Source organism: Solanum pennellii, chromosome 8 (assembly GCF_001406875.1).
Source record: "Solanum pennellii chromosome 8, SPENNV200".
Lineage (NCBI taxonomy): Eukaryota > Viridiplantae > Streptophyta > Magnoliopsida > Solanales > Solanaceae > Solanum > Solanum pennellii.
This window is the reverse complement of record NC_028644.1, coordinates 792721-812035: the sequence shown is the minus strand read 5'-3', so window position 1 is coordinate 812035 and position 19315 is coordinate 792721. Positions and strand designations below refer to the sequence as shown.

Sequence of the window (19315 nt, the reverse complement as noted above, 5' to 3'; positions counted from 1 at the left end):
ACAAAACTTGTTTAGCTCGTTTAATATGTTTTTTTTCTTTTTTTTTTTGGTCCTCAATTGAAAATGGTAGCAATTTGTCATATACATTTAATGAAAAAACACATAGTAGGAATAAAAAAGAGCTTGAGCATTTTTGTGATAGATTTCTTGTTCACATTGTTGACATTTAATGAATTTGATCTCTTGCAAAGTTATCAAAAACTAATGGACTAGATACACAATGTGATAAATACACTTTTTGTCTCTACAAAGTTGTCAACAAGTTGATGGACAATGTGAAAAGGAAAAAAAAAACAGTATTTTCAATATTTTAATAAGTTCAAGACTTTTGTCAAAATTTCTTATTTTACTTTTTAATCCACAATTAGAATTATTTTTCTAATTAAAAAAACCATGTAATATACTTAAGATACATTTTTTTTAAAAAAAAATTTATTTATCTATCTATCTACATTCTTAAATTTGGCGTAAATTATTAATTTTGTCCTTAAATTATGCTAAATAACCCAGAAAATTTGGCCATAAAATTAAAAAGTTTATAATTTTTTTAAATTTTAAAACAAACTAATCTTTTTCAATATTTTAGTTAAAATAAAATTAAAAGGCTAAAAATGTTCAAAAATGTAAAGTAACATAGGTAAAATATTATTCTGCTCAAATTATGGCCAAACGGATTTGTCAAAACTGAAATTCTCAATGAAATGATTTATAGTTACACAAATATCTCTGACTTGTTTTATACATAAATTTTAAAATATATTTTCTTCTTTAAAGTTTTTATTAAATTAAATAATATCATATAAATTGAAATAGAGAAAAAAAATACTTAGTTGTTAAACTTAATTTTCTTTGAAATAATTTATAAAATTATTTTAATCAAATTAATATGAACTAAGTAAAATAAAACGAAAAAAATATGTCATAAAGGAGGTCACATACATGGAATATTATTAGTAAGAATAAAAAACAAGAAGAGAAGGTTAAAAGAGGCGGAAGAATGTACAAGTACCTCCTGGGCTGATCGAAATTTTAGAGACACACCTTAACTAAACTAATGTCCTATTACCTCCTTGAATTTATTTTTTTGTAATTATATACACTTTTGTTTTACGTGACATACTACGTAACCCCGCGCAATTGAGACACGTGAAAGATATTTAAATGTCACGTAAGTCAAAAAAAAATCACAAAATTACAAAATGATAAATTTAAAAAGATAATAAGATCTTAATTTAATTGTTTCTGAAATTTCGATCATAAGCCAAAAAAAAGAGAATATTTGGTAGAAAAAGGGGTGTACCAGAAAGGCTACTTTTAGTTAGCCACTTTCTTTCCATTAAAATACAAACTTCTTTTCTCATTTATTACTATTTTTTATTTATAGTATTTATTATTATCTCATCCATATATTTAATTTATTGTCTCCATATCTAACCTCTTTATCACAAGTATTTATTGCAAAAAGTTTTAACCATTTAATTAGTTGTATCCACAAATTTCCTAATTTGTTGAGTTACTCTTTTGCCCTTCTTTTTCTTTAGTATTCTCATCCATACCACATTTGGGAGAACAATCGTGATATTGATATTTGAATTAATTTATACGTATTTCAATAATATTTGAATCAATTTATACGTAATTCAGTTATTCTATTGATAAATTTTAATTTTTCTAGCCTAATCAAAAATTGAGGTGCACATTAAATTCAATTTTTTCATTGATATCGTCATAATATATAATTTCAAAACAGTAAGTGCATATGCATATACCAATTTTATATAAATCTCGCTTAAGAGAATATAAATTGTATCCAAAAAGTAGAAAATACATGTAAAAATATGCTAATCTATTATGATACGTATGAACATTATGCTTCAATCAAATTATTTTATTCCACCTTTAAAAAAAATATATTTGAAAAAATATATATTTGACGTTCATAAATATGATTTAGAAAAGATAATTTTGACTAAAGATATTCATATTTTTATAAAATCACAATACAAACACAAATAGGACGAAGCCAACATTCTAATTACAGATTCAATCAAATTAAATAATTTTGAACATAAATTTTTTAAATCATAAATTTAAAATCTTAACACCATCTCTAAAAACAAACATATTTCAAAATATCTAGAAAATAATGATTCATGCATAGCAATGATAATTTTTTTTAATAGATAATAAGATTCCTTGTGGGTTCTACTTGTACATATCCTTCTAAAACAGTCACTAATAATTGATTAAATTATAAAAACAATTTAAACATACTTAATATAGGTTGTGCTTGATTTGAATATTTACTATTTCATGTAAACCTAGTATTATATTAGAAGAATTTATTAGATTCTAAAAGATATATTTACATGGAGTGAAATATAATTAAAAATAATAACTTTAATACGCTTTAAACTTTAAAAAAGTTCTTATAATATTTCTAATAAAATATTTTTCTTAATATTCATTATGACAACACAATACAATATAATATAATACAAAATATAAGAGGTCAAAAATCTTATTTCTCATGATAAATTTTTTTTTTATCTTAGGTAAAATTTATGAAAATACAAAACATAGATAAAAATTTTCAATAACAAAGATTCACCAACAAACTAAACATTCAGATAATCAATCAACTAAAATTATTAAAATTTTCGAAAAATAACTAAAATAAAAAAGTTACAAAAAAAAAAAAAGGAGGGAAGGAGTATTCTTGTTTTATAATAATAATAATAATAATAATAATAATAATAATAGTAATAATAACTTGTGTCCAATATTTGCCTTTTACTTCACACTATGTACACCACATCACTTTTTCAATTCTATTTATTTATCACATATCTTTTCACTTTCTTCTTCTTAAATCCACCAAAAAAAAATGAACAACTCCACCACCGCCTGCGCCGCCGTCAACCGCCGCAAAATCCTCCATCACCGCCGTCATCATCAATCGTTGATACCTGGACTTCCCGATGATGTTGCTCAAATTTGCTTAAATCAAGTACATCCTTCTACACTTTTCTCCGTTTGTCATTCATGGCGTAAGCTTATCTATTCACCTTCTTTTCCTCCATTTTCGTCTCTTTACGCTTTGTTATTATCTACAAATCAAGTTGAATTTGCTTGTTTCGATCCAATTTCATCGAAATGGCACCTTCTTCCTCCTCCGCCACCAGATCCACCACTTCGCATCCTCGTTAAACATCCTTCGTTTATCTCCAGAAACCTTCCGATTCAATCGGTAACCGTTTCCGGTAACTTAATTCTCCTCGCTGCAACCGCCGATCAGTTCCTGCCGGCGATCTCTCGTCCGTTGATTTTCAATCCGACGGTGAAAAAATGGACTCACGGTCCCCGTCTCAATGCTCCCCGCCGGTGGTGCGCTGCAGGCGCGTTGGGTAATTCGGTGTATGTAGCGAGTGGTGTTGGGTCCCATTATAACCTGGACGTAGCTCGATCAGTTATAAAATGGGACCTGGATAACAGTAGTGGGCCCGAATTTGATAACCGGGCCCACTACTCCGCTCGTTATCGTAACGAGCGGAAAAGGAAATGGAAATGGGAGGAAATGAGTGGATTAAAAGATGGGAAGTTTAGTAGAGAAGCAATTGAAGCTGTTGGATGGAAAGGTAAATTATGTATGGTGAATGTAAAAGGTGATGCAGCTAAACAAGGGATAATTTATAATATCGAAATGGACACGTGGCATGATATGCCGGAGGGGATGTTATCGGGGTGGAGGGGTCCGGTGGCGGCGATGGCGGAGGAGATACTTTATATGGTGGATGAATCAAAAGGAGTGTTGAGAAGATATGATGAAGAGAGGGATGTTTGGGTGGAAATATTGGAGTATGAAATGCTTAAAGGCGCGGAACATGTGGTGGCGGATGGTGGTAGAGTTTGCGTGGTTGGTGGTGGTGGTAGTGGGATAGTGGTGGTCGATGTGGCGGTGGAGACGCCGAGGTTGGTTGTGGTTGAAATTCCGGTAGGGTTTCAAGTTTTGAATATACATGTTTTGCCTAGGATGAGCCAATGATAACTTTTAGTATATACATTACACATACGTTCTGCATAGCAATTTTACTATACACGTTTATAACATATTTATGAATTATGTTTTCTATATAACAATTTATGTGATATACGTTTATGATATATTTATGATTGCGTAATTTGTGCATGTATTTACGTACAAATTCCACCATGAGAGCTAACATGATTTTATGATCTATCAAATATGATTTTATCTTAGTTTTAGCTAATTATACGTTAAATCTTTAATCAAACAAATGATAGGTTTAGGTCGTCAAATTTGTTTTGTTTAATTAGTCTTAATTAATCATTCATATTGTCTCTTTCGAACATAATCTTAATCATTAGGTTTATTTATTTTCATAATTTTATCATATTACTAATTAATAAGTCTTAATAAATAAGATCAATTGCAAAGATTTAATAATATCTTTGAGAAGTACATCTTCATTCACTTTCAGTTCCCTGCTAACTCTTGTAATATCATCGTCATTATATCAATAACTACTATATTATCGCTAATTAGAAGTTTATCTATAATTTCTTAAAGATGGATATGTAATCATTTAAAATTTATTTAAATATAAATTTATTAAATAATTCAGATTATATTAAATTTATAAATATATTAATCTAAATAAACATTATGGATTAATATGATTAATTTATTATTTAAATTTAAATAAATATGAAGTCTGGAGCCCATATGATATTTCACTCAAATTTGTTCCAATCGCAACTCCTATATTCTAAAACTATAAATAGGCTCATAATTCAAAAAAAGAGAACCAATATTTTAACAAGAAGGTAGAGAAAGCTCGTTGATCCTTTTTTAATTTTAAATAAATAACTTAGCTTTCAACCAAATATACCATTAAATCTATTTATAATAATGTAGATGAAAAATAATAATATCAGATTAATTCTAAAAAATATACCCATAAAATATTTTAATTTGCAAAAGGACCACGAATTCACTTATACCGTTCAACGGAGGTAGTAGTACCACAGCTTTTAAAATTAATTTCAGAAAGTCAAAAAACCTAACACAAGATAAAAGTAATGAGCTTCACGGGTCACCTTTTTTTTCCCTTTAATATATATATAGAAAAGAAATACTCGTAATAAATATATATGTAACGTAGTATTAACGTAAATTAAATGTTTAGAAGTTGAAATTTTAACTATTCTATTTTGATTAAAATGTATTTTAAATGTAATTGATCAACAAAAGGAGTATATATATATATAAATGTGTTAGTATGATACAATTGAGACTTTTTAAAAAAAAATAATTGTGAAGTCATAATACTCTATTAATACAAATATATATTAGTTGAAGTTAAACAAATTATGATCATCGATTTAGTATACCGAAAAATATCAAAATCAAACTTTAAAATATCTAACCATGCTAAATTAAATTGGTATAAATGTATAATAGTGTCATGCCATCTCCACCCCTATTTTATAAGATGGTTCGATTATGTAAAGAAAAGATGCACAAATATCTCAAAGAGGAGGTGTGAGATTGACTTTAGTAGACATAAAAAGAGGTAGAAGTAGACACAACATGATACACCTATAATTTACTGAGGACATATCCTAGATAGACTGATATGAAGGTCAAGAATTATAGTAAAAAGTTGATAGGTAGTCCAGTGTTGTCTAGTTTCCTTATTTGTTGTAGCTATTCTATTATTATTATTATTATTATTATTATTACTATTGTTATTATTATTATTGTTATCATTACTCTCCTACTATCTTATTCTTCGAGTTGATCAGTATTATATGATTTCGCTTTGTTGCCATTGTCGTATTATTTGTTAATTGTTACTTATTCTCTTCTTAATTGTTTTCAACATGATATTTTCATTGTTATATATATTTTAGATATTTAATTTTTTATATGCTTTACTTAAGTTGAGGATAGATCAGAAACAATTTTTTTACTTTTCCATGGTATGGGTATATATAGTCAAACCTTATAAAATTACACCAAATAACTAATTACTCGTAAAACTATATTTTTGCAATATAAAAATTTAATATTATTACTTTCTCTATTTTAATTTATTTATTTTAAACCCTCCTTTTTAGTGTTACTTTTTTTTTAAAAAAAAATAATCTTTTTTCATAACTCTTTAATTTTAACTTTTCAATTTCAGTTGACATACTTAATAGTACAAAGATCCAATAACATAATTATTTCGTCTCAATTCACAACGAAACAAATAAATTAAAACGAAAGAATTTTTTTTTATAATCATCTAACCCCAAATGTCCCTTAGAATACTTCAAAAGGGGCTTTCAATTTAGGGCACATAAACGGGTAATTTTTTATCCGACCCACCAAATATAAACCCACAGCTTAATTTCTTGTCTTCACGTTTGCTGATTACAGTCTTGCAAAATTGCAACTCATAGCTCAAAGGTAAACTACAGTTACTGTTTTTTTTTTCTTCAAAGTTGTAAACTTTAATTATTTTGTTAAGCTTCTGATGATTTGCATTTTTTTTTAATGCATAAAGGGGATTTATTGATTGAAATTAGATATTCTTGTTTGTGCCTTTGATTGTTAATTAATTGCTGATGAAAAATCCATAAACTCATAGACGAAGTCAGGATTAAGAGAGTGAATCTTTTGTAAATAGTGGGATTCGAACCCACAACTCGTTACCACTCAGTTGTTCACAAGTTAATATACATATATAGTACAAATACAAGATCTACGAAAAATCTATTGGATAACGTCCGAACCCATGAATCCCCACTTAGCTCCACCCGTCAAACCCTACACAGACAAAAGCTTGGTAGTTGAGAAGGATAGAGGGGTAGGTCCATTATCCATTGAGTTTCGAACCGTGTGTCCATGGGGCTCGAGGATTTCTCGGTTATAAAAACTAAAAAAAAGAAGCCATGTTAGTCCCTTGTTAGTGTTTAATCAGGGAATTCATCCTTTGAAGATATAATATAATCTTTTGGGCTCATACCTATTATTTGTTACAGTTCTAGTGAATTTTTAAACATAATTTTTTATGTTATGTCGAAAATATTGGGTTCAGATGCGTGGGTATCGTAACTGTGGATCTGCCACCCTGCTTCCTTCGTATTTGTTTTTTCTTACTAAGTTTTTGCAAGAATGTTGATTCATTTTTTGTTCGTAAGGGCGTTTATAGCATCTCCTACTGGCCATTGAAGTGTTGCGATTCTGCATTTGTTTGAGGTACATGGCTGACAGACATTCGGTTGATCAACATCAAAATATTGAACCACGGATAAATTCTTCTGCTTCGAGGGATGACATGACCGCCTTTATAGTTGCATTAGAAGCTGCGTTACTACCCTGTTTGCCAGCACGAGAACTCCAGGCGATAGATCGTTCAGCTCATCCATATCATCAGAGTGAGTAACTTCTGACATATAGTTGTATGTAACTAGACGCTCACTTACAAGTTCACGTGAATCCAGTAGCTTTTGTCCCGCCCTTCTAAATACATTTAAGAGGTTTAGTAAATATTTGATTGTGAATCCAATTATTATTTTAGTATTAACATTAGGTGACGGTAGGAACTCATAAATTTTAAATCCTGGTTCCGCCGAATAGGTGCAAATGTTGTGTCTTTGAAGGATAAGCATAGTGATAAATAAGAAGAAAGCAATAAAACAGAAATATTATACTTATATCTTCGTATTCAAAACTTCTGGTTTGCTTTAGAATCTCCTCTATCAGTGTTATTTTTGAAACTTTATATCGTGTAGTTTTGTCCATAATCGTCTATCTTATCTGCCTGGTGTTCCATTGTCGTTTCCAGCTTCATTAGACGCTAGGCCACACCCTTGAGTGCAATATGAATCCAGCCATTGTTGGAACTAATAAGGATATTGAACTCATTTCGTCGAAGAATTATATTTGTCATATATGCTCAACGCGACTTGTATCTACAACTAGTCATAAGTGGTTCTTTTTCTTTGGATGAGTAGATAACATACAATGTTTTAGATTGAAGCGTAGTTACTGTTGTTGTTTGGGTAGATGACTACAACTAGTCATCAATTGTTTCATGCTCTTCAATGTATCAAATATTGCACATTTATGGAAATCATTCAGGCTTCTCTGTATTGATGAAGCACAATCTCTTCTCCGATTCTAAGGTTCCTTTCTGTATGTAGATAGTACGAGTATCCAACCACTGATTAGCGGAAAGCAGCAAAGTTCTTGTAGCACTGCATTTCCCTTGCGATGTTTTGGCTGATTGAAGTTAAAATTTTGTTTTTGTTCCACAGTTGATGTTGAGAGACATGCTAGAGATTTCATGGAAGCTGCGAAAAAACTTCAACTTAATTTGGTTGGGTTGCAACGCGAAGATCTGCCCACAAGACCCGAGATGCTTCGGAAGGTAATATGTAGGAAACTCTTCCATTGATAGAATCAGTAATGGTACCAAAGGACTTGTAATTACTACCCCTCCTCTTTTTTACCATTGCTAATGATTTATAATTATGTAATTTCTTGCCTATAGGAGATAGAGAAGATGGAAGAAGAGTTGGAAACAAAAACTGATCTCATAGCTAAACAAGAGAGATTGATCCAAGGATGGAGGAAGGACTTAAAGGACCAACTAGAAAAACACAACATGGAGTTAGAAAAGGTGTAAACCATAGATAACATCATCTTTTTTTGTACTACCTGTGATTCAATTTGAATACTTAAGTTGGGATGACAAGTAATGTTGTTTCCAACACCATTGACATCTTAGTTGCGCGGACTCTCCACTTTTTGATGCCGCGCCCGTCTCGAATTCTCCAAAAATATACTACATTTGGCGAATCTGTTGGTACTTTTGAAGAGTCCGAACAACGTAAATTGGCATACATTGATTGACAGAACAAGTCTTGTTTCTTTAGGTAGAAGCACTGAAGAAGGCATTTCTTAATTGATTGACAGAACAAGTCTTGTTTCTTTAGGTAGAAGCACTGAAGAAGGCATTTCTTATTTCAATTTTTCGACTTTCATCTTATTAACGGACTTAACCACAATAGAAGTATTTTTAGTGAGGGATTGTTTGGTATGGAGTGACTTATCCCAATTCTGTAGTATAAATGGTGAGATAACAAATTCCAAAAGTAATTAATACCTAAGTAAACATATAATAGAACATCATTATATTTCAAGAATATTATCCATTATCCCTCGTATCAAACAAACCTAATATGTTAAGTTCATGTCCATAATTATCAAAAGGGGTTCTCAACAGGCATGAAAAATGACTAATCAGCAGCCATACAAGGGAAGGAGAAGATAAACTGCACATCACTTATGAGTCAAACAAGAACAGCTCCAAAGCAAAATTATTTAGAACTCGCAAAACCCACAATCATATTGTATACTTTTCACATATGAAATGTTTTCTCGACGACAATGTCACACAGCTATAGCAAATGGTGAACAGAGAGAGATTGTTTACAGTGATCGAGTCACAGTAACAACTACTAGCTAAAATACCAAACACGCAAATCACAAATATAGAGAACATATCAAATCCAAACGCAACACTTGAGTAGACTGACGACAATACTTAATATGCAGTAGACAACATTGAGAGGAGTCCATCCTGAACTCTACACACCAACACTTGGAACGCATTCAATTCTGCCTCAGTTTTCCGAGCTGTAGGAGGCCTCGCCAGATGATGAACTCTCCAGCTGAAGCAGCTTCATCTCCTCATATGCCCATTCAAGACCAGGACAATAGTGAAGTGGTGGATTGAACCTGGTGTCAGAGATGTCATCTGGCAAAAATGCACCATTCCTAATCAAGAATTTAATCGCTTTCTTCTTTTTCTCTTTCGCAGCATGATGGAGAGGAGTCCCTGAACAAACAAAGCGATATAAAGATAACAGTAAGGATTAAAAAAGAAGAAAGAACATAGCCTTGTGTTGGATATTACTAAGAATAATTCAGGCACTTACATGCACATGCACCCTTGGCTCGAGCATCGATATCAGCACCTCTCTCAAGTAATTCATCCATAACTCTCACGTGACCTCCCTTAGCAGCAAGATGAAGTGGGGTCATACCAAATGATTTTGGCCCTCCTGCCATTACATTTGCATCCATACCTTCATTAAGAAGCCTTCTAACCTGTCCCAAGGAAATCAGAAAAAAATGTAAAGTCTAAACCAAAGTAAAGATGGTGGAAGGGAGAATGCATCCAAAGATGTATCTGTCTGAAGAATTCTGTAACACCGAAAAACTTTTATAGCACAGGAAACTTGTAAAAAAGAACTAGTTTAAAATAAAAACCCCGAGAAGCTAAGATACTGTGTATCCAAGTTTTCACCCAATCTAAGATTTTGTCTTATGTCCCAATCAGTTATAAATAATAAAGCACTTTCAGCAGGAAGCAACCATAGAAGCTTGGTGACATTTGACAATCATAGGCAGGTAGTGGTGACGAAGAGAATTAAAGGACACAGGAAAAGACAGGAGGAGGGGACTTATACGTACTATCAGGGGCCCTGAATATGGTTGTAATCTGTCATAAGCACAGTATAGGTCCAACAAACATAATTTTGCTTCTATGTCAACAAAACTCATAAGCCAATGAGTTACATCACAAACCACAACCATACTTGCATAATTTCTTTTTGAGAAAGGTAACATACGACCATACTTATATATGACTTTCGAAGGTTAATTGTGTTCATTTTTCTTTTCCATTAAGTACCCCAAGCCCACTAATAAGAGGGCTTTGGTTCCCCTGACTCCACCTCCACCACCACACACACACAAAGCCAAAAAAAGAGAAGCTGAACCCAACAACTCATACTTCCTCTCCCACCAGTCTCATCCCCCAAGTGTTGTTGGAGATGTTTACTGACAGACTCACTGATTTTGTGGATTATGAAGTACTCCATTTGTTACTACAGAGAAAATACATGTGCTATAAAGGGGGAGAAGAAAAGAACCAAATTAACTTCAACACTAAGAGACGATAAATCGATACCAATGCACTAGCTAAGCACAACGCCAAGACCATACTGATTTTTGAGTCCTTTACATACAGTAGGACTATTTCGCATTGACCGACAACCTACCACAATCCTCCCCCTTAATAAAAACCTATCATACCATGAAAAGTCTTTAATGTTGGGCCTATCTCCTTCGTTATCATCTCAAAATCCTTATGTTCCTGTTAGTATTAACTCAATATCACATAATGTATATTTATAACAAATTGTCCAATAGCAAACCATAATCAATAGACATATCATACTATTAAACAACAGTAATTGCACACGAAATTAAGCTTCTGATATATGCAACATACATGAAAGATAAATTACCTGTTTCAGGTCACCTTTCCGAGCAACAATGTGAAGTGGAGTCCAACCGCGATCATCCGTATCACCTGCAGTTATACGCATTCTTCTTGATCGTCGAGTCGAACCAACCTGATCCTCCTCCATTTTCCTCTTCTCCACTTACCTAATAAGCAAAGCTCCAAAATCCAATCCTTATTGCCACAAATTGAAACAAATACTCAATCCAATTCTATTCTTTCTTGCAGAATCTTCTTTCACCAGTGTCCGGAAGAGAAATTTCGAAAACCTAATCAACAACAAGTCTAAAGACTCTACTTGTATATCAGTTGCTGAATCTCAATACACCAAAACAAGACCTTTTACATAAAACTAATAACTTTGACCAACAAGATTGATCTGTCTTCCGACTATGAGAGAAACCCAGAAAAGTCTTCAATAGACAAGAACCAAAACAAGTGATAATCTTCTGAAACAACCTTCAATTTTACATGATCCAGAGGCAAACAACCAACCAAGAAAAAAATTAGGGCTTTAGCGAGAGGAATGATTAGCCAAGTTGTAAGGACCAAAAGGGTTCAATCCAGGACCAAAAACACGAAGATTTGTAAGCTTATTGAACACACAAGATGAAGTGAAACGAAGGAATGCAGAGATTATCATTATCAATTCAAAAAACCACGCAAACAATATATATATATATAATAGCTGTTTTTTTACGGGAAAAAAAGGGCTATTATATGAATCCTTGATGAATTTGGAATATGTTTGGAGGTTGCATATGTAATGATAAAGGGATTTTCTTGTTTGATTAGGCTTGGGTTTTGAAGGAATTGGGAGGAAGAAGGAAGAAGAGAAACCCTAGAATTTTTGAGGAGGATATTGAAGAATGGATGGTTTAGGATATTTATTGGGCTTTTTCATATGTAATATTCCAATTTTGCTTCAATTTTTTTTTTGGGCCAAGGAAAGAAAGAAATTACTCTAATCTTGAGACTCGAGCCTACCTCAACCTTGAGACTCAACTAGACCTGACTAGAGACTTGACATCGATTATGAGATCAAACCCTTATCTTTAGACCAACCCATTAATTGGTCGAGTTTGAGATTAAAAGTTTGATTATGTGTCAATTCAGGATTTGATCTTACGTCAGTTTAGAATTTAGGATTGAGTTATGATTTATGGTCAAGGTTGGGAAGAGTGTAGGACTGACTGTCACATCTGAGGTTAGGGTTGGTATTGATCCCAAGTCGGGGGGAGGGGGGATCTTGGATTAGGCGAAGAAGTCAAGCTCTGAATTGGTTGAGGACGGGGTGAAGTGTGTTTATGAGATGGTAGGATTATAGCATTTAACCTGGTGATTCGTTTAACATTTTATTAGATCAATTTTCAAAATTATATACATAAAATATATTTTATTTTCTCCAAAAAATTCATAAATTCATGTGCAATATAATTTTAGCTTAATCCGCCATAATTCTTAGTGATTGTGTCCTATAAATGTCTAGCAAATATTTGGCTTTATACATTTTCTTTATAGTGTTCAACTTCGATGTATAGAAAATTCTCACTAGATAAACCCAAAGAAATGCACATAACAATGCACTGGACAACCCTAATGTTAGGTAGCCATAACCATCTTGGTTTTAGATATTTGGAGTTTAAGTTTCAAAAATTATATTGCTTTTGACAGGGTATATTTTATTTTCTCCTTATAATATGATTTTGCGATACAAATTTGAATTATTTGATATTTTTGTTGTGGATCGTTGTCACCGCTATTGTCTATCCACAACCACTAGCCACCACATTTGCCATCATTACTACGATAATTACCATCGCCAGCCACCACCCACCTCCTACATCACCAACTAAAATTAATGCAACCGCCAACATTAGACCGCTCTTGCCAGTCATTACGCAATTTATAATCTTCATCATTGTGATTATGTTAATTGTCGCTACCATATCATTATTATCATCGGTCAACCACCACACAAACTTCAACTATCACTATCGATACCACTAACTACTAATATCAACCAACCTCACAATTATAAACACCAATAGCTACCAACAACCATCATCACATGAATCCACTGCAACACCAACCACCTTTACCATCACAACTATTAATGATGAAGACGTCCATTCAAATTCAAATCGTCATAATCTTAATGAAAGTAAAACCTAAATATTGCGTTGGTCGATGTATTTTTTAAAGAATGTCCAAATTACCCCTACAAACCAACCATTATACTTTACTTGTCTATTAAGAAAAAAAATGTCAAAAATATATGACTTCGATAAAAAAAATGTCTTTTTTCTAATTTTGACCCTAAAACTCTCCTTTTTGCTCTTTTTTTTTTTCCAGTTAAATAAACCAAACCCCTTTGCCATTTTCCAAAAAATAAAATTTAGTAAAGAAGAAAAAAAAACACTCAATGTTTGGTGGAAGCAATGAAAATCTCGGTCCATTTACCCAGCGTTTGATGCTTCCGCAGCACCCCCTTCACCTCCTTCCCGGCGCCGGTGGTTCTTCCGGCAGCGGTTTAGGCGGAGACGATGAGTTTCCTAAGCGGGACGAGCGTGTTCCGCCGTGGAGTAATCAAGAGACTAGGGATTTCATAGCAATTCGTGGTGAGCTTGAGATGGAGTTCTCTTCGGCGAAGCGGAGTAATTTGAAGAGTCTATGGGAGATTGTAGCTGCTAGAATTAATGAGAGAGGATACAGGAGAAGTGCTGAACAATGTAAAAGCAAGTGGAAGACTTTGATTAATCGTTACAAGGTATTTATCATCTTAATCCCTAATAAATTTAGTTAGCTGTTCGATCTGTTTTAATTTATTTGTTTGATTTTGACTTTGATAGGAGTTTAAGTAAGAAAGTAATTTAATTTGTTTGTCTGATTTTGACTCGATAGGAATGAGTTTAAGTAATGAAGAACTTTGGGAACTTGTTGTATTAAATTAATGGTAGGTAGAATGTACGGACATGTCCTTTAATCTTGTAGTCTCAAACATGTTGGCTGTAAAGTTAGAACTAGTGCTTTGCCAAAATAGTAAAAAGGCACTCTTTTTTTGAAGAGCCTGGTCTAATGACCCCATCCATCGACTAGACTTAGTTCCCCGTCTCCTTAGAAATCAATGATACAGTGGTACGAGCCTCTAGAAATTGAAATGGGGTGAGTATGTCAAAAGTATCAAATATTAATTCTTTTGTAGTTTAAAATATCTAAAAGAATGTTATACAAAGTTCCAGGTGAAGAGAACACCGTTTGGTTCCTCAATATAGTAGTTGCACCTGACAAATTGAAACAGAGAGAGTATGTAGTGCAAATGGAGTCAGATTTCTTAGTTTATTTGTTCATTTTGGTCGATTGTGACCTTCCCTTGGTGGAATATAGTATATAACACCTAAGAGATGTTTTTACCTGATAAAGAAGTCATATATATTGTGGATTTTCTAGCTTGTCATTTGGATAGCCGAAGGATAAGGAAGTTGAATGTATCTTGCATTTTTGTGTGTTCAAGACCATCTACTGACTTTGTAATCCCAATGAGGTTTAGATATATGTGTGTCAAGACTGTTCCTTTTGGGAGAAGAGAAGGGACAATGGGCTTTGGGAAAAAAAGAGGAATTATAATAATACCTAATTTAGTTGTCGTTTTAGTTTATATTCTTTAATAGTCTACTTCACAACTATCTGATGCTTTTCTAACAACTATATTTTCATGCTACTTTCGAAATTTGCGTTTTGGGGATGGGGGTGTCAGCAAAGAATGAAAGAAAATCTCATCCTTTTCTGAATTGGTTGTCAACATTGGGTGATTTACTGTTAAATTAAGAAAATATCAAGATAGAGAATAAACTTCATGGTTTCCAAATGGCACATACTTGCTGTAGACTAGTGATAATAAATGGTCAGAAAGGGTAGCTGTATCTTGCCGCTTCTTTTCATTTTGCAATAGTCAGGTTGACACCATTTTTGTTCTCAGAGGGACAGAGAACTCTTTGATGCTTCTCCTGTGAGAAATATTCACCCTACCCTTCAAGATGTTCCATAAAACTGGAAGGATAGGGGAAAACATTTACTTGCTCCTTCTTTTCCAACTTTGCAGTCATTGAGAATGCTAATGTTGAGGGATAATATTTTCTGCCCTCGTACTTTCTAACCAAACAAGGGCAATATCAACATCGTACTCTGTCCTTATGGCAAGGTATATTGCATGAGATCCAATAGGGATAAACTTAACTTATCGAGTAAAAAAAGGGTTGGTTACCTGTGATCTAATAGTGATAAACTCACATTTACTCCTTTGCTTTAATCCTTCATTACTGTTGTAGGATAATACAGTTTGATACTCTTTCGAAGAAGAAAGCCAAACATCACACCTTCAAAAGTTCACTTTTCTTTCATCTCCTTCGATTCTATTAACTTGACAAATGTGTTTTCTAGACATTTCTTGCTACTTGGTGGAAACAACTCGAGAAATAGCATTCTCAATGTTGACCAATAAGAAATGTCTCATTCTTGTCAAGAAATTGATTTAAAATGCTGTAAAGATTAGAACTCCAATTTTATTATCATCCAGATCACCACAATGAAATAAGAATGATATACATAGAAAATGGTCCTTACCAACCTCGAAATTATGACCCTCACTCTGGCTTTTGAATTAAAAAGTTTTGTTCTTAATGGTTTGATGATTATTATTAATGGTTGAAGAATGTTTTAATTATAAATCATGTTATTTGTTTTGATATTTATTTAAAAGCGAAAGATCTCAATTTGAGTTTAAATCATGAAACCCTTTGTCATTCGGTTACTTCTCTCAATTGCGTCAAGGTTATTCAAGATTTAATATCTACATAAAAGTAGTATCTGACCTATATATACGTATAGTCGTCCAACGAAGTTATTCAACTAACCAACCTTAAGCCACTATAGCTTCGTCCTTTGTTGCTTATTGCCTTACGTAGAAAGAAAAATGCCTAGTATCGTTCCTAATGAGTTTATTGTAAAAGAAGTTGAGACCAGCAGAATACAATTGTAATAACATATTTGACTTTCCTAGTCAAATTTCTTTTATTGACTTGGTTAGTTTTGATTTATAGAATTGTTGTTCTATTAGACATGTTTTTATGATAGGATAAATATTATGCAGTTGGATTAAAATTTTGGTGAACCCATTGCCAATATTTTTTCCTTGTATACTCCAAATGTTGAACACCCTTAGCGAAATTTCTATCTTCATGGCTGGTTGAGGGAGTGATGAAAGAGGTGTATGCTGATATAGGAGGCAATAGTTTGTACTTCCACTCGAAGTTCATTCTTGTAAATAATTTTTAAAGAACATGCATCCTGAGGGCAACTCTGATGTAGTTATTTTCTATATAACACAATTATCCTGCCTGGGTAGAGAGATGACCATGTCTTGGCTTACTTTGCTGTGCAGCCTAAAATATAAGTGGGGGCAAATACCTCTAGTTTGTGTCTAGAATTACCACGAAACACCAATTCTACAACGATAGGATTTTAGAAAAGTTAGCATATCCAAAAATAGTACCTGCTTCATGGCCTTCTTATGACATTTCAGCCACAGTTGGCCTGCCTGCGAGGCATATGTCAGCAGGCAAATGGATTGAATCAAGTTAAGTTCACAATGGGCAGTGATCCGATTTGAATATTTTCCATCTATTTGGATACTTATTACTGTGCTGTAAGAGGCTCAAGGAAGAGCAGAATCCGAATCAAAGCTAATGTATAAACTATAAAGTTGGTTTTATTTAAGTTGCAGCCTTCATGAATCTCGATGTCCTCTTTCTTGCTGCTGTATACTCTGTTTTCTTCTAAGTTAGGTTATTGGTAAGATCCAGTGTCATCTATTCTATTTTGGCTGAAAGGTACTCCCACACTGTGTCTTATCACATCTAGAATTTCATGGTTTTGGTAACTCGAAACACAGAGAACCCAACTCTTGGTCATGTATGTAAATTGGTCCTATTAGTACAAGTCTGAAATGTGCAACTCCTTCATGGCATTATTAAGCCCTTCATTATGTCACTTTGTCTTACTAGTCTATCAACTATTGATTTTCAACTCTGTAGGAGTCTATTTATTATTGTATTTAAAAAGAACTCCGGAGGGTTCTTTAGTTTCATCAAGGTTTTGGAAGTTGGTTCCTCTTTATGGTTTTCTTGTAGTTGAGATGAGTCAAGATGATCTATAAGAGGATCACAATCTTATCATCAGATTTTGGATCTCTTAAATAAAGAGCTTTCACAGTGTATATTACCTACCAGATTATCTCATTAAGTCTTAATTTGCTCTCGAGAAACGTGCCTTCTCTTTTAGTTTTTGTTTTGATGGAGGCTGTAAATTTTCACAGGGTAAGGAAACATCTGATCCAGATAATGGCGGACAATTTCCATACTTTGATGAGCTTCATGCACTCTTTTCATCAAATATGAATAATGTACATCGAGTACCGATCGAATCTGAGGCTGGTTCCCAACAGGCAAGGAAGAGGCCTCGCGGAACAAGTAGAGACAGATCTTCAGAGGAAATCTCAGAAGATGAAGAAGGTTATGCTTGCGAGAGTGATGCAGTAAAATTAGGCAGAAGCAATGTTGCTCCCAAAAAGAAACCCGAAAAAGAAAAGCGTCCAAGAACAGGCAATGCAGAAAAAGCTTCAAGACAAGCCAGCTTTGGGAGTAGCATTAACAACAACACTGGTAGAGTTGTTGATAATATTCAAGAAATGCTTAAAGAATTCTTTCAGCATCAGCTGAGGATTGAAATGCAATGGAGGGAGACAACAGAGAAGCGTGCTCGTGAAAGAGAAGCATTCGAGCAGGAATGGCGATCATCAATGGAGAAGCTTGAAAGAGATAGGATGATGATTGAACAGTCTTGGAGGGAGAGGGAGGAGCAAAGGAGAACGAGAGAGGAGACCCGAGCTGAAAAGAGGGATGCCCTGTTGACAACACTTCTGAACAAACTCATCGGTGAAAATCATCCGTGAGATGATTCGTCGTGTACTCTGTTTGTTGTTGGTTCAAAAATATTTTGGGAAAACTATTAGTTTTGCTTACATAGAAATAGGAAATTTCCAATTTGTAGAATGTCACAGCTAGATAGATATATGCAGGCTTGATGATACATAGTTCATGTTCTCATTGAGCTTTGGAGTGTATTTGTTTGTAATTTAATCAAATTTAATGGTGTATTGTAAAGCATCCATAGTGTTGGCTTCATTATTATTATTTTTTTTATGACTGTGGTGTTCGGACTAGTTTGTAAGGATCTCCATTAATTTCATGAGATATTTGTTACCCCACCAATAACAAGAAACACGTACCAGGTAGCTTTATCCGTCAACGCTACTATATATATTCACCTAGTAGCTAACACTGTCTAGATTGTGATATCAATCCGAGATCTCATGGTTCTTAATCCACTTTATTGACCACTAACATAGATGGATACCTTTAACTTGGTCTTAATTTGTAATTAGTTATAGCCTCCATGAATTCTTCAATTCTTGATCATTTTCCAATGCTTGTAAAGTTTCTTGCAAAATACAAACTTTAATGTTAGACTAAAATTTGTAAAATAAAAAAATTGTGAAAATGAAAACAAAATAACGAATTTTTTATTTTCAAATTCAGTCCTCTCTGACCATATGGGCCTATAGATATAGACATCTTTTATCTCTACATACCAACTACAACAGTACACCTACTCATTATTTATTTTTTAATTTATTATTCTGATTATCGATTTTGTAATAGTTTGAGATTTTCAAATGAGGCATTTAATGATCTGATAGTAAATTATAGGGACGATTATATTTATACAATTTAGGATATAGGTCTTTCGTTTCGAGTTTTGTTTCGTATTTTTATTTTTCGTTATCTTAAACTCTCGGTTAATCTATT

General features: G+C 33.1%; 4 protein-coding genes across 5 annotated transcripts; 3 read left to right on the top strand and 1 right to left on the bottom strand.

Annotated features, from left to right (window-relative positions):
• The first annotated feature begins 2788 nt into the window (after positions 1-2788).
• LOC107027146 (F-box/kelch-repeat protein SKIP25) lies at positions 2789-4130 on the top strand. Its single transcript, XM_015228322.2, has one exon. The coding sequence runs from the start codon at positions 2888-2890 to the stop codon at positions 4043-4045; it is 1158 nt and encodes a 385-aa protein (XP_015083808.1). The 5' UTR covers positions 2789-2887; the 3' UTR covers positions 4046-4130.
• Positions 4131-6329: 2199 nt separating this feature from the next.
• Positions 6330-8919, top strand: LOC107027341 (mediator of RNA polymerase II transcription subunit 28-like). Of its 2 annotated transcripts, none has more exons than XM_015228518.2 (4): positions 6330-6478; positions 7213-7449; positions 8332-8444; positions 8568-8919. In XM_015228518.2, the coding sequence occupies exons 2-4, from the start codon at positions 7275-7277 to the stop codon at positions 8700-8702; spliced, it is 423 nt and encodes a 140-aa protein (XP_015084004.1). In that variant the 5' UTR covers positions 6330-6478; positions 7213-7274; the 3' UTR covers positions 8703-8919. The 2 variants fall into 2 exon arrangements, with proteins under 2 accessions (XP_015084004.1, XP_015084005.1); XM_015228519.2 differs by having other exon boundaries at positions 6343-6478; positions 7224-7449.
• A 493-nt stretch (positions 8920-9412) lies between these two features.
• On the bottom strand, positions 9413-12264 carry LOC107028649 (phytochrome-interacting ankyrin-repeat protein 2). Its single transcript, XM_015229799.2, has 3 exons — positions 11395-12264; positions 10018-10189; positions 9413-9917 (listed from the first exon to the last, which is right to left on the bottom strand). Exons 1-3 carry the CDS (start codon positions 11515-11517, stop codon positions 9703-9705), a joined length of 510 nt encoding a protein of 169 aa, XP_015085285.1. The 5' UTR covers positions 11518-12264; the 3' UTR covers positions 9413-9702.
• Positions 12265-13756: 1492 nt separating this feature from the next.
• LOC107027043 (trihelix transcription factor GT-3b-like) lies at positions 13757-18652 on the top strand. The gene is made up of 2 exons (XM_015228204.2): positions 13757-14160; positions 17764-18652. Exons 1-2 carry the CDS (start codon positions 13816-13818, stop codon positions 18397-18399), a joined length of 981 nt encoding a protein of 326 aa, XP_015083690.1. The 5' UTR covers positions 13757-13815; the 3' UTR covers positions 18400-18652.
• The last annotated feature ends 663 nt before the right edge of the window (positions 18653-19315 follow it).